The sequence below is a fragment of the Hyla sarda genome, chromosome 7 (genome assembly GCF_029499605.1).
Source record: "Hyla sarda isolate aHylSar1 chromosome 7, aHylSar1.hap1, whole genome shotgun sequence".
NCBI classification, from domain to species: domain Eukaryota; kingdom Metazoa; phylum Chordata; class Amphibia; order Anura; family Hylidae; genus Hyla; species Hyla sarda.
The window spans coordinates 108,972,199-108,988,180 of record NC_079195.1 but is presented as its reverse complement, the minus strand read 5'-3'; the positions used below and the strand labels follow the sequence as shown (position 1 = coordinate 108,988,180).

At 41.6% G+C, this 15,982-nt stretch overlaps 1 protein-coding gene and 1 long non-coding RNA gene across 4 annotated transcripts in view; one reads left to right on the top strand and one right to left on the bottom strand.

The window, feature by feature from the left end:
* The window catches only part of ALOX5 (arachidonate 5-lipoxygenase), a 161,252-nt gene that overhangs the window by 12,269 nt on the left and 133,001 nt on the right, over positions 1 to 15,982 (bottom strand). For all 3 annotated transcript variants that reach the window (XM_056530386.1, XM_056530388.1, XM_056530387.1), the window contains exons 11-13: positions 15,064 to 15,185; positions 7,846 to 7,946; positions 2,904 to 3,074 (exon numbers count right to left, since the gene is read on the bottom strand). In XM_056530386.1, coding sequence (XP_056386361.1) covers positions 2,904 to 3,074; positions 7,846 to 7,946; positions 15,064 to 15,185 — 394 coding nt within the window. The remainder of the gene's footprint in view (positions 1 to 2,903; positions 3,075 to 7,845; positions 7,947 to 15,063; positions 15,186 to 15,982) is intronic.
* The window catches only part of LOC130282298 (uncharacterized), a 98,485-nt gene that overhangs the window by 31,367 nt on the left and 51,136 nt on the right, over positions 1 to 15,982 (top strand). The gene's annotated exons all lie outside the window — the stretch shown is intronic.

Below are 15,982 nucleotides of genomic sequence, written 5' to 3'. Positions count from 1 at the left end.
TTCGCTGGAGCCTGCAGGATCCTGATCAGGTAGGGAATCGACAGTGGGGGGGGGGGGGGGGATTGAAAGTGAAAGTAAATCGATCTTTACTGTGGCAACCACTAGGGGGGCCAAACTGCAACTCCCAGCATGCCCAGAGAGCCAAAGGCTGTCTGGCATGCTGGGAGTTGTAGTTTTGCAACATCTGGAGGGTCACAGTTTGGAGACCACTGTTACAGTGGTGCCCAAACAGTAGCCCTCCAGATGTTGCCAAACTACAACTCTCAGCATGCCTTGACTGCCCAGGCATGCTGGGAGTTGTAGTTCTGTAACATCTGTCCCTTCAGATTTAGCAATTTTCATGACATTTTTGAAAATTGCAGTTCTACTTTGAAGCCCTCTAATTTTTTCAAAAAGCAAAAGTGTGTCCATTTTATGATGCCAACATAAAGTGGACATATTTTGTTTGTGAAGAAAAATAAAATTTATTTGGAATATCCATTTTCCTTACAATTAGAGAGCTTAAAAGTTAGAAAAATGCAAAATTTTCATGAATTTTTGGGATTTTTCACCAAAAAAGGATGCAGTTAACACCGAAAATTTACCACCAAAATAAAGTAGAATGTCACGAAAAAACAATCTCAGAATCAGAATATTCGGTAAAAGCGTTTTCGCATTATTTATTTGTAAAGTGACGGTGGTCATAATTGCAAAAAAGGGCTCAGTCCTTAAGGTGAAAAAGGGCTGCGTCCTTAAGGGGTTAATAACTCTAAAACGCTTTTACTGAATATTCTGATTCTGTTTCTTCGTGACATATTCTACTTTATTTTGGTGGTAAATTTTCGGCATTACTTGCATCCTTTTTTGGTGAAAAATCCCAAAATTTCATGAAAATTTTGAAAATTTTACATTTTTCTGACTTTGAAGCTCTCTGCATGTAAGGAAAATGGATATTCCAAATAAATTCTATTTTTATTCACAAACTAGCTAAGTACCTGGCTTTGCCCGGTTTTTCCTTCCTAATCCTTGTTGGGGAGGAAAATAAACAAAGGAAGAAGCTTTTGACTTCATATCCCATCCTCATATATTGTTGTCATATCCCAACCCCATATCCCGTCCTCCTATCCTGACCTCCTATCCCGACCTCCTATCCCGACCTCCTATCCCGACCTCCTATCCCGACCTCCTATCCCGACCTCCTATCCCGACCTCCTTTCCCAACCTCCTATCCAGACCTCCTATCCAGACCTCCTATCCAGACTTCTTATCCCGTCCTCCTATCTCGACCTCATTTCTCGTCCTCCTATCTCGACCTCCTATCACAACCTCCTATCACAACCTCCTATCTCGACCTCCTATCATGACCTCCTATCCCGACCCGTAATATGTGTACCAGGTATTGAAATCTCTCCAGCCGTACGGAAGTTATGTGGGAACACACATTTCCCATTTGATTTGCATGGGACTTTAAACAAAAACCCCAACCCTCACAAATGGGGGTAGTTAAGGGTTAAATTAACTATCCTATATTTTAAGTGGACATATAAGTAACATGTGACCAAGTATTATCAAAATATCTCCAGCTGTTTGGAAGTTATGCTGTAACATGTATTTCCCATTGACTTGTATGGGACTTTAAACATAAACCCCGCCCCTGGCAAATGGGGGTGAGTAAGGGTTAAATCACCTATCCTATGTTGGTTGTAGACATATCAGTAACATGTGTGCCAAGTTTCATGTTAATATCTTTAGCCGTTTGGACGTGATGCTGGAACATACACACATACATACATACACACACGTTGAGTTTTATATATATATATATATATAGATACAATATGTCCACTTTATATTGGCATCATAAAATGGACATATTTAAACTTTTTGAATAAATTAGAGGGCTTCAAAGTTGAGCAGCAATTTTCAAAAATTTCATGAAAATTGCAAAATCTGAAGGGACAGATGTTACAGAACTTCAACTCCCAGCATGCCTGGGCAGTCTAGGTATGCTGAGAGTTGTAGTTTGGCAACATCTGGAGGGCTACCGTTTGGGCACCACTGTAACAGTGGTCTCCAAACCGTGACCCTCCAGATGTTGCAAAACTACAACTCCCAGCATGCCCAGACAGCCTTTGGCTTTCTGGGCATGCTGGGAGTTGCAGTTTGGCACCCACTAGGAAGGACAGCAGTAAAAATCGCTTACTGCCCCCTTCCTCCCCCCCCACCGTTGTTTCCCTACCTGCGCCGTGATCTTTGCTGTCTCCAGCGACGATCGGTGGTCCCCACGCATCTTCTTTGCAGGTACCAGCCTCCATCTTCTCCCCCGTTCTGTCCGACATCCAGGGGTGGGCAGAACGGGGGGTTGCCGTGGCAACCCAGTGTCCTGCGCTGCCATTGGTCAGAATCAGTTCTGACCAATGGCAGGGGATAGGAGGAGATCGCAGCACTGCGACCTTGCTCCTATCCCTCAGGATGATCGGGGCTGTCACTGACAGCTCTGATCATCCCTATTTTCCGGGTGATCGGGTCACCAGAGACCCGATCAGCCCGGAATAGCAGAAAATCGCATGTCTGACTTGACATGCGATTTTCTGCGATCGGCGACATGAGGGGTCTCAGGACCCCCCTCGGCGATGTGCCGGGATGCCTGCTGAATGATTTCAGCAGGCATCCCGGTCCGGTCCCCAACCGGCTAGCGGCGGGGACCGAAATTCCCACGGGTGTATGCATACGCCCCACGTCCTTAAGGACTCGGGACGCCCGGCGTCCTGAAGAGGTTAAGAAAAGCCAGCACCTTTTTTTTTTTTTTTTTTTTTTTTTTTTTTTTTTTACGTCTTTCAAAGATAGGAATCTTCGAGCTTTTAATAAAATATATAAATTCATGCAAAGCATATGGTGGTTCTTCTGGTCATTTAGTGGCTTACCTCATTGTCTTGAAATTGACTCAAAGCCCATACAGCGCCAAGGTGCCAACATGAACGACCTCTGTCAGGTAAGCTTTCAATGATATACTCTATAGTAACATCTCCTTTTTCTGTGGGTGGAGGGCGGCGCATGGTGGGAGGAGAATTGGGAATCCATGAACACCAGTCATACTGCAGGGCAAAGTTTCCATGTATTAGGTACGAGAAGTCAGGACTGTGCTTAATAAATTATATAGTATTCATAGAAACATATCATGTGTTAGCAGAGAACCAATTGGCCCATCTAGTCTTCATCCTATTCTGAATAATATAAATAGTCCCTAGCCCTATCTTATATGAAGGATAGCCTTATGCCGATCCCATACATGCTTAAACTCCTTCACTGTATTTGCAGCTATTACTTCTGCAGGTAGGCTATTCCATGCATCTACTGTGCTCTCCGTAAAGTAATATTTCCTGATATTACTGCATAAACCTTTGCCCCTCTAATTTAAAACTATGTCCTCTTGTGGTAGTTTTTCTTCTTTTTAAATATACTCTCCTTCTTTACCAGGTTGATTCCCTTTTAAAAGTTTCTATCCCCTCTGCCTCTCCTTTTTTCAAGCTATACATCTTTAATCTTTCCTAGTAAGTTTTATCCTGAAATCCATGTACTAGTTTAGTAGCTCTTTTCTAAACGCTCTTCAATGTATCTATATCCTTCTGGAGATACGGTCTCTAGTACTGCGCACAATACTTCAAGTGAGGTCTCACCAGTGCTCTGTACAGCGGCATTAGCACTTCCCTCTCTAATGCGAATACCTCTCCCTATACACCCAAGCATTCTGCTAGCATTTCCTGCTGCTTTATTACATTGTCTTCCTACCTTTTAAGTCTTCTGAAATAATGACCCCTAAATTCCTTTTCTCAGATACTGAGGTTAGGACTGTATAAAATATTTTATATTCTGCCCTTGGGTTTTTATGCCCCAGGTGCATTATCGTACACTTATTTACATTTAGGCTAGGTTCAGACTACGGAATCTCCGGGCAGAAAATTTCCGCCCGGAGATTCCGAGTGTGGCCAGCGCCGGCTGAATCAGTCGGTGCTAGGACCGCATGGACACTGCGGTCTCCAATAGACTGCAATGTGATCTGCGCGGATTTCCGCCTGAAGAAAGAGCACTGCCTTTCTTCAGGCGGAAATTTCCAAGTGGATTGTCCGTTCACAAATTCTGCTTTACAAATTCCGAAGTGTGAATTTGTGAACAGAAAATCATTCACTACACTATACATTTTAGCAAGCGGAATTTCCGCCTGAAATTTCTAAGCAAAATTGCAGGTGGAAATTCCGTAGTCTGAACCTAGCCTAAATGTCAGTTGCCAGAGTTCTGACCATTTTTCTAGTTTACCTAAATCATTTTCCATTTGCTGTATCCCTCATCAACCCTGTTACAAATGGATGTGTCATGAGTAAACAGACATAATATTGAGATCTTCTGCAATATCTCTGATAAAGATTTTAAACAAAATGGGTCCAAGTACAGATCCCTGATGTACCCCACTGGCAACAAGACCTTGCTCTAAATATACTCCACTAACTACAACCCTCTGTTGTCTGTTCTTCAGCCACTGTCTAATCTATTCAACAATATGAGAGTCCAAGCTCAAAGTTTGCAAGTTTATTGATAAGTCTTTTATGTGGGACAGTGTCAAAAGCCTTACTAAAATCTAGATAAGCAATGCCTACTGCACCTCCGCCATCTATTTTAGTCACCCAATCAAGAAAATCAATAAGATTAGTTTGACATGATCTCCCTGAAGTAAACCCATGTTGTTCTTTATCTTACAATCCATAGGATTTTAGAAGTTCCACAATCCTTTACTTACTAAGGTTTTCATTAATTTCCCCACTACTGATGTCAGGCTTACTGACCTATAGTTGCACGATTCATCTACTACTGTCTTTTTTTCTGTGAATTGGCAAAACCTTTGCTTATTTTCAATAATCTGGAATGACTCCAGTTAAAGCAAAGAAAATTTTAGCTTCAAACAGAACTTTTAATATACTAAAAATAAAGGAAAATGGCAAACAACACAACACTCATATGTGGATGATATCAAAGATAAAGCTGTGTATCTTCAAGATGTAATCACAATAGTACACTCCCAACAGGTAAAGGTCTGTTACGTTATGCGGTCCGGCCACACACGCTGGCCGTGAGCGCATGGTCCCCTTACCATCTGCTGCCGACGGGGCTGGGACTCACATCGTGGGACGCGCCCGCATGTGAGCCCCAGTCCATCACTCTCTGGGTGTTTCTCTTGCCTCTGCCTCTCTGCTCCGGCGTGCGTGTCCCCGTCCCCTAGGGCGCGTGCACGCCGGAGCTTTATGATTTAAAGGGCAAGTACGCTCATTAGTGTAATCCACCTGTGGCTCATTTATAAATTCCTCCACCCTCCTCAGTTCCCTGCCGGATCTTTGTTCCCTTGTGCCTTTGAGAAAGCATTCCTTTGTATTGCCTTGCTGTGTATAAGATCTCTTGCTCTTTTGACTTGACCTTGCTCCTCTGCTGCATACCTACTGAACTCCTGCTTCGCTTTGACTACGCTACTGTGCCGCCTGCCCTGACCTTCTGCTATCCAGACTACGAGTTGCCTCATCCCTCCTGTGCCTCGCATCTCCTCAGCCGCCTGTGTGGTCGAGCCGTGCCAGGGGTAGCGACCTGGGTGCCACCTACAGCAGCAAGTCCATCCAGCTTTGTGGCAGGCTCTGGTGAAAACCAGTGGCACCTTAGACTCCGCTCCCTGATACGGTCTGAGTCATTGCCACACAGGTCCAGCGGATCCACATCCACCGGGGTTCCTGTCTTCAGAAACGTGACTGTTACAAGATCACAAAATAATGACAATCAAAACATAATTATTGGAGCAATACAAGTACCCACACTATAAATAAATAATATGTAGGTATCTTGGAGGGGCTGAAGATTTAAAGTAACATGTGTTAAATCATATCAGGGAGGCACATTTTATCCCTTGTAAGAAGCCCATACATGGAAATGATAATCAAGATATGCAAAGAGATGCGGTTGCCATCAGCATAAGATAAAAAACCCTTATGCCATGGATAGATGAAAGTCCTGTATGTAATCACGACCCAACTCTCCGAGATTAATACTTCAGGGGCCAATGATGCAAGAAACTGTGAGTGACCCAGTTGGGTTGTGGTTACATATGGGACTTTCATCTATCCCTGGCATGAGGGGTGTTAATCTAAAGCTGATAGTGACTGCCTCCCTATGCATAATATCTTGATTATCATGTCATTTTTATGTATTGGCTTCTTACAAGGCATAGAAAATGCATTTCTGATATTGTATGTTACATGTTACTATAAATCTTCAGCCCCTCCCATATACCTATATATTATCTATGGTGTGGGTACTTGTATTGCTCTGATTACCTAGTTATATCTATTTAGAGTAAACGCATTGGGATGTGAGACTGTTTGTGATCCAGCCTAGATGACATTTGAGGCCTGTCCTGAGATTATTTTGGGACCTTTACCTGTTGGGAGCATACTACTCTTATAATTATATTTTTAGGATACACAGCTTTATATATGATATTGTCCCCACATTGAGGGTTTGTGTAAGCCATTTTCTTTTATCCTGAGTATCCTAAAAGTTAAAAGGGTACTCCACTGGAAAACAATTTATTTTAAAATTAACTAATGCCAGAAAGTTAAAGATTTGTTGTTTCTATTTAAAAATCTTAATCCTTCCAGTACTTATCAGCTGCTGTATGCTCCACAGGAAGTTGTACTTCTTTTTGTCTTTCTTTTCAGTCTGACCACAGTGCTCTCTTGACACCTCTGTTCATGTCAGGAACTGCGCAGAGTACAAGCAAATCCCCATAGCAAACCCACCCTGCTATGGACAGTACCTGATACGGACAGAGGTGTCATCAGAGAGAACATCGGTCAGATTGAAAAGAACTCCAGAAAAAATTCAACTTCCTCTGTAGTATACAGCAACTGATATGTACTTGAAAGATTAAGATTTTTTTTTTTTAATAGAAGTAATTTACAAATCTGTCTATCTTTCTGGCACCAGTTGATTTAAAAAAAAAAAAAAAAAAAAACGTTTCCGCTGGATTACCCCTTTAAGTTTTAAGCAACACATGTTCTTTGCTTTTATACAAGTGTTGATTTATCGTATTCACATGTAGTATGATGATTTGAGACTTGTGACCGTGTGCAACGAATCTTGTTAGCATCAATTGGTTAAGTTAGTCTGTTCATGGTTTTGCTAGTACATGGCTAAGCTTTTTTTTGGCTTTAGCCCATTAGGCCCCTGTGTCTTATCTGTCTTTACTCTAGACAGCTGACTCAGAACCTCTTCCACTGTAAAGATATATGGATCAGATGATTCCTTAGTCTTCCTCCCTAACTGATCTACAATAGTGTGTATTAATAAAAATCCTATTGCTTAGTGCTGACAGCTCGTATGCAATACTGTTTCTAAATGGTTACAGACTACAGACAAACCTTCTGCAGTCCCTTTGGTCCTGTGGCCATTCTCTCTTCCTTCTGTTCCCTACTCACTGCTAAACTACATTGGTTGGTTCTATTTTTTATTAATTGCAAATGAAAGTTATTTCTAAGATTTTTCAGATTTTTATAAATAAAAATACTCCAGATGACACTTAGACTCTTTTTCTTGTATTAGAGTTAGGACCATCTCTAATATGTATCATATATATCTCAATAGAACCCAATCTCAGTCCCACCAGAATTTCAAGCCCCTGCTTGCCTCCTATGCAGTTTACCACTAGCTTACTGATAACCAAAATAAGCAATAAAATAATGTGAAACCTTTTATATTTATACATTTTTTTAATTCAGTTATTTTCTCTATTATTTTATCTTGACATTCACATCACAGGTATTCAAGACTAACCTGACCAAAGTTCACGGCAGCATGCTGCCCAGATGCAGTGAATATGACAAGAGTGAGATATTCTATTAAGTTCTTTTTGGTCTTCATAGTTTTTGGAAAACCTATAAAAACAGTATATGAATAATCTCAATCAGTATGTTATTATCTATCTATAACAAAAAGCAGCAAGTAGAACCAGCTTGAGAAAGAAAATGGTGACAGTCGAAATGTTGCATTAGACATAAATAAATGCACCGTTGCTTAATTTTATTGAGTGCTGCAGGATCATGTATTGGACTTGGGTATCTATCTAGCTATATATCTAATCCATCTAATCTGCTTTATTTATACATTTAATATTTTGTATACCGCCATAAATATTGCTCACTAAGTTGCCCCCATTGCTTACCAGAGACTTCCAAAAGCATGACATAGGAGTTCAGAAAGTTTTTAAATGTACCTTTAACAATACAAATATAAAAAAAATGCGACAAAAGGCATTGGGGGAGATTTATCAAAGCTGTCTATGTCCTGCATCAATATAGACCAAACTACAGAGCGTTAGGCTGTAACGTCTGTGGTCTATTGTGCGCCAAATTTATCATAAGTCGCACGGCTCTTGATAAATTCTGTGCTTTAGACTGTTAAGAACACAGCCCATTTTCACCTCTAGGACGCAGCCCTTTTTTGCACATCTGACCACTGTCACTTTAAACATTAATAATTCTGGAATGCTTTTACTTATCAATCTGATTCCGAGATTGTTTTTTCGTGACATATTCTACTTTAACATAGTGGTACATTTTTGTGGTAACTTGCATCCTTTCTTGGTGAAAAATCCCCAAATTTGATGAAAAAATTGAAAATTTAGCATTTTTCTAATTTTGAAGCTCTCTGCTTGTAAGGAAAATGGATATTCCAAATACTTTTTTTTTTGGATTCACATAAACAATATGTCTACTTTATGTTTGCATCATAAAATTGACATGTTTTTACTTTTGGAAGACACCAGAGGGCTTCAAAGTTCAGCAGCAATTTTAAAATTTTTTACAAAATTTTCAAACTCGCTATTTTTCATGGACCAGTTCAGGTTTGAAGGGGATTTGAAGGGTCTTTATATTAGAAATACCCCATAAATGACCCCATTATAAAAACTGCACCCCCCAAAGTATTCAAAATAACATTCAGTAAGTGTTTTAACCCTTTAGGTGTTTCACAGGAAAAGCAGCAAAGTGAAGGAGAAAATTCAAAATCTTTATTTTTTACACTTGCATGTTCTTGTAGACCCAATTTTTGAATTTTTACAAGGGGTAAAAGGATAAAATTTATACTTGAATTTGTAGCCCAATTTCTCTCGAGTAAGCACATACCTCATATGTCTATGTAAATTGTTCGGCGGGCGCAGTAGAGGGCTCAGAAGTGAAGGAGCGACAAGGGGATTTTGGAGAGTATGTTTTTCTGATATGGTTTTTGGGGGGCATGTTGCATTTAGGAATCCCCTATGGTGCCAAAACAGCAAAAAAAAAAAAACACATGGCATACCATTTTGGAAACTAGATCCCTTGAGGAATGTAACAAGGAATTAAGTGAGCCTTAATACCCCACAGGTGTTTCACGACTTTTGCATATGTAAAAAAAAAATGTTTTTTTTCTCTAAAATGTGTGTTTTCCCCCAAATTTCACATTTTTGCAAGGGTTAATAGCAGAAAATACCCCCCAAAATGTGTAACCCCATCTCTTCTGTGTATGGAAATACCCTATAAGTGGACGTGAAGTGCACTGGGGGCGAACTACAATGCTCAGAAGAGAAGGAGCATCATTGAGCTTTTGGAGAGAGAATTTGGCCATGTGCATTTACAAAGCCCCCCGTGGTGCCAGAACAGTGGACCCCCCTACATGTGACCCCATTTTTAAAATTACACCTCACGGAATGTAATAAGGGGTGCAGTGAGAATTTACACCCCACTGGCATTTGACGGATCTTTGGAACAGTGGGCTGTGCAAATTAAACATTTTATTTTTCATTTTCACAGACCCCTGTTTCAAAGATTTGTCAGACACCTGTGGGGTGTAAATGCTCACTGTACCCTTGTTACATTCCGTGAGGGGTGTAGTTTCCAAAATGGGGTCACATGTGGGTATTTATTGTTTTGCGCTTATGTCAGAACCGCTGTAAAATCAGCCACCCTGTGCAAATCACCAATTTAGACCTCAAATTTACATGGTGCACTCTCCCTTCTGAGCCTTGTTGTGCGCCCGCAGAACACTTTGCGCCCACATATGGGGTCTCCGTACTCAGGAGAAATTGCGTTACAAATTTTGGAGGCTTTTTTTCTTTTACCGCTTGTGAAATTTAAAAGTATGGGGCAACACCAGTATGTTAGTGTACAAAAATGTGTTTTTTTACACTAACATGCTGGTGTAGACCCCCAAAATTTGTGGCCCTAAACTGTTGCCTTGAAATACGACAGGGCTCCAAAGTGAGAGCGCCATGCGCATTTGAGGCCTAAATTAGGGGTATTCTAAGCCAGTGATTCCCAAACAGGGTGCCTCCAGCTGTTGCAAAACTCCCAGCATGCTTGGACAGTCAATGGCTGTCCGGAAATGCTGGGAGTTTTTATTTTGCAACAGCTAGAGGCTCCGTTTTGGAAACACTGCTGTAGGATACGTTTTTCATTTTTATTAGGGGGAAGGGGGGTGGTAGGGGGGGCTGTGTACGTGTGTATATGTAGTGTTTTACTCTTTATTTTGTGTTAGTGTAGTGTAGTGTTTTTAGGCTACATTCACACTGGTGGCAGATTACACTGAGTCTCCCGCTAGGAGTTTGAGCTGCGGCGGAAAATTTGCCGCAGCACAAACTTGAAGCGGGGAACTCACTGTAATCCGCCGCCAGTGTGAATGTAACCTGTACATTCACATGGGAGGGGGGGGGGGGGGGCAAAACTACAACTCCCAGCATGCACTGACAGAACGTGCATGTTGGGAGTTGTAGTTTTGCAACAGCTGGAGGCACACTGGTTGGAAAATACTGAGTTAGGTAATAGAACCTATTACCTAACTCGGTATTTCCCAACCAGTGTGCCTCCAGCTGTTGCAGAACCACAACTCTCAGCATGTATTGATTGCCAAAGGTAATGCTGGGAGATGTAGTTATGCAACAGCTGGAGGCACGCAAGTACAACTCCCAGCATGCCGAGACAGCCTTTTGCTGTTCCTGAATGCTGGGAGTTGTAGTTTTGCAAGATTTAGAGGGGTTCAGGCTGGAGATCACTGACAGTGGTCTCTAAACTGTAGACCTCCAGATGTTGCAAAACTACAAATCTCAGCATGCTAAGACAGCAAACTGCTGTCTGGGCATGCTGGGAGTTGTAGTTTTGTAACATCTGGAGGGCTACAGTTTAGAGACCACTGTCAGTGATCTCCAGCCTGAACCCCTCTAAATCTTGCAAAACTACAACTCCCAGCATGCCAACACAGCAAACAGCTGTCAAGGCATGGTGGGAGTTGTAGTTTTGCAACATCTGGAGGGCCACAGTTTAGAGACCACTCTCCAAACTGTCGCCCAGCAGATGTTGCTAGGCAACAGACTCCCGGGCACGTGGCGCCATACTCACCTCCACCGCCGCCATGATCACAGCCGCCGCCGTCATCTGGAGCTCCGCCGCCGGGTAAGTGACCACCGCCGCCACTACACGGTTCCCCCGCTGTGCCCGGACACCGATGGGTGGGCATAGCGGGGGGAACCGAACTTTAACCCCCCGCCCCCAGTCTGCTATTGGTCGGTCGCTCCGCCGATCTACAGCAGGGATAGGAGGGGTGGCACCCCTGCCACCTCACTCCTATCTCTTCAGGGGGATCGAGGGTGTCTTGGACACCCTCGGTCCCCCTTATTTTATCGCGGCGCTGCTGTTAGTGGGCAGGGGGAGAGCGCTCCCCCTGCAAACACCATAGATGCCGTGATCAGAACTGATCACGGCATCTATGGGGTTAATGCTGCCGGGACCGGCGCGATCGCGGCCCCGGCAGCTGCGGTGGGACTCCGGCTGTGATTGACAGCTGAGTCCCGCCGGCGATCTACTGCGCTGCCCGCGGCAGAGCAGGAGATCGCTTGGACGTATGCATACGTCCATTTGCGCGAACGTGTAGTTCGCCTGGACGTATGCATACGTCCAATAGTGGGAAGGGGTTATAGGGGTACTCTGGTGAAAAACTTTTTTTTTATTTATTTTTTTAATCAACTGGTGCCAGAAAGTTAAACAGATTTGTAAATAACTTCTACAAAAAAATCTTAATCCTTCCAGTACTTACTAGCTGCTGAATTCTACAGAGGAAATTATTTTCTTTTTGAAGCACAGAGCTCTCTGCTGACATCACAAGCACAGTGCTCTCTGCTGACATCTCTGTCCATTTTGAGAACTGTCCAGACTGGGAGAAAATCCTCATAGCAAATATATGCTGCTCTCGACAGTTCCTAAAATGGACAGAGATGTCAGCAGAGAGCACTGTGCTCATGATGTCCGCAGAGAGCTCTGTGTTCCAAAAAGAAAAGAATTTCCTCTGTAGTATTCAGCAGCTAATAAGTACTGGAAGGATTAAGATTTTTTTAATAGAAGTAATTTACAAATCTGTTTAACTTTATGGCACCAGTTGATAAAAAAAAAAAAAAATTCCACCGGAGTACCCCTTTAACCCCTTAAGGACTCAGGGTTTTTCCGTTTTTGCACTTTCGTTTTTTCCTCCTTACCTTTTAATAATCATAACCCTTTAAATTTTCCACCTAAAATTCCATATTATGGCTTATTTTTTGCGTCACCAATTCTACTTTGCAGTGACATTAGTCATTTTACCCAAAAATTCACGGCAAAACGGAAAAAAAAATCATTGTTCGCCAAAATCGAAGAAAAAACGCCATTTTGTAAATTTTGGAGGCTTCCGTTTCTACGCAGTGCATATTTCAGTAAAAATGATACCTTATCATTATTCTGTAGGTCCATACGGTTACAAGGATTCTTAATTTATATAGGTTTCATTTTGTCGTACTTCTGGAAAAAATCATAACTACATGCAGGAAAATTTATACGTTTAAAAATATCCTCTTCTGACCCCTATAACTTTTTTTATTTTTCCACGTAAGGCTGGTATTGGGCTCACTTTTTGCGCTGTAATCTGAAGTTTTTATTGGTACCATTTTTGTTTTGATCTGACTTTTTGATCACTTTTTATTCATTTTTTAATGGTATAAAAAGTGACCAAAAACACACTTTTTTGGACTTTGGAATGTTTTTACGTGTACGCCATTGACCGTGCGGTTTAATTAACAATATATTTTTATAGTTCGGACATTTACGCACGCGGTGATACCACATATGTTTATTTTTATTTACACTGTTTTATTTTTTTTTATGGGAAAAGGGGGGTGATTCAAACTTTTATAAGGGAAGGGGTTAAATGACCTTTATTAACACTTTTTTTTAACTTTTTTTTTTGCAGTGTTATAGCTCCCATAGGGACCTATAACATTGCACACACTGATCTCTCATGCTGATCACTGGCGTGTATTAACATGGATCTCAGGCACGGAGCAGTCATTCGTTGATCGGACAGCGAGGAGGCAGGTAAGGGCCCTCCCGGTGTCCTGTAAGCTGTTCGGGACACCGCGATTTCACCGCGGCGGTCCCGAACAGCCCGACTTAGCAGCCGGGTTACTTTCACTTTCACTTCAGACGCGGCGGTCAGCTTTGATCGCCGCATCTGAAGGGTTAATACAGGGCATCACCGTGATCGGTGATGTCCTGTATTAGCTGTGGGTCCCGGCCGTTGATAGCTGCCGGGACCGACCCGATATGACGCGGGGACATCACGTGACCCAGCGGCATATCGGGGGAGCTGGCGGAGGATGTAAATATACGTCCTTCGTTGTTAAGGGGTTAAACCTGCTCCAACATGGTCTGACATTTCAGCGTACTTTCAGCCTATTCGACTTGTCGCCAAAAAGCCGCTGTTGATAAATTCACCACCAATGCATTTTTCCATCTAAAATAGACTAGAATGCATCATGTTCTAAAAATCCTCTAAAGCAAAAGTCGCAAAAAAGTTGCACATATTTAGACTGCGACTTTCGGTTCGACAAATTTAGATGGGAAAAACCAGTCTAAATCCTTTGATTGATCTCCCCCATTGTTTAGAATGTTATAGCACATCTGTCTTTGTGGCTAACTAGAAGTGATTTTTTTGCCATATGCAGAGGAGGATAAGCAGCTTACAAACACCTCATCTTCCCCCTTTCTTTCTGTTGGACAAAGAAAGATCCAACATGTATGACTCTTGCTCCCCCAACAGCAGACATGAAAGAACAGTGGCACTGTTGTCAGACGTGGCTGATTGCGATGACATATGCAATCACCATAGATACTGTCCACAGCATATAACCAGCTAAAGATTATATAAAACTGTTCTTGGGGATAACTATTTCAACTATTTTGCCAAGGGGCTTTGACCAATCATTCTACCCTGCCTAATCCCTGCCTAAACCTTCATGTTGTCTTATCAATAGAACATGGTGAGCATACTTGAAGGGATAACCCAATGTTTTATAACATCTAATATGATGCTTGGGCAGGGGATCATAAGGGAGGAATAGAAGAAAAAAACATACTTACCTAGCCATGGTCACCTGCATTCTCCTCTGCTAGGTCCCTCGGTCTTCTCTCTTCTTCCTGCTTACAAGACAAGCCCTTGATGCATGACCTACTGGTTCAATTACTCACTGGCTGAGACAGGACACTGCTGTGGCCAGTGATTTGCTAAGCTGGCTAGTCTTGCATCGAGCATTTGTATCAGAAGCATGAAGAATAAAGAAGACAAGGGGCTGAAAGAAGGGAAACAGAAGCTGCAGGAGACCAGCTTGGTAAGTATGTTTTTGTTTTCTAATCACCCCTGCTCTGGTACTATATTATTTTTTATACAACACTGGATAACCCCTTTAAATGTAGTATGTGCAAGTGTTTTAATATCTTTGGGGATCAATGCTTTAAAGTATCAAAATAAACAGTTTTGGCATATCAGACATGTTAAAAGTTTTGATCAGTTGGGGTCTAGGACGAGGTGGGAGAAGTGTGCAGCAAAATCATCCTCTGCCTGTCTGACTTGTTGCTACACAAGATGGCCTATACAGTATTTCTAATATTATAGCTTCAATACCTTTATGTGCTGCTGTAATAAAAGAATTGATTATTTTACCAGAGTCTTCATTGTCCCGTAGTCCAAAAACAAATACATCTTTCACAAAAGCTTGAAGCTCACTGTCTTCACAGATTGTCTGGTCACTTTCATAATAAATATCCACCAAATCTCCCACAAAGCTGTATGGAAACAGTAAATTATATGTATTACACATTCTCATAATCATTTATTTAATACAAAGCCAAACATTGATCAATTTTCTACATTCATGTGACATGTCTAGTTCCGATCCCCCCCCCCCCCCCCATGGATGGGATCACTGCTCCCACACAGACACTTCTTGTATAAGTTAATATCCCTGAAATAGCTTGTAAAATTTGGCATCCCACATCTCAGGCTATGGTTGTACAGAAGTTGCCTCATGGTTCCTCATACTGCACCACTAGTCCTATTTTTTTTCCTTGTTACACTAATAATGTATTTATTTTTTTAATTTTCTTTTGTATTCAATTCTCTTATTTTTCTTTAAAAAAGTAACTCTTGATACACTTAGGTAATCGTATCAGATTTGTTTGGTATTTATGTTGTATCCACTTGTATCATATAAAGTATAATCCAAGCCACTGTCCTATAGTGCTTTGTATACTAAAACGTTTAAGACATTGCTTATTGAATTCTGAAACTAAAAATTCAGTAAATTTAGAGGTGGAATTAAGGCACCAGGCCCTGGATGTGACTGTTATCTCTGCATCCCTAAAAGCCTAGACCACTATGTAAAATTATTAATGCATTGATATGTTCTAGATATACGGAAAGGTTTAAACGACTATGATGGGGGATCTTCATAGTCTGCTACAAACATTTTAGTTACACTTTGCATAAGGAGTTAAATATATTGTACTTATAGGCCTCATTTACTGAGAGTGTAGGGTTTTTACTAGTGTGAAATGTTGTTTCAGACTTGCAGGATTTCCCT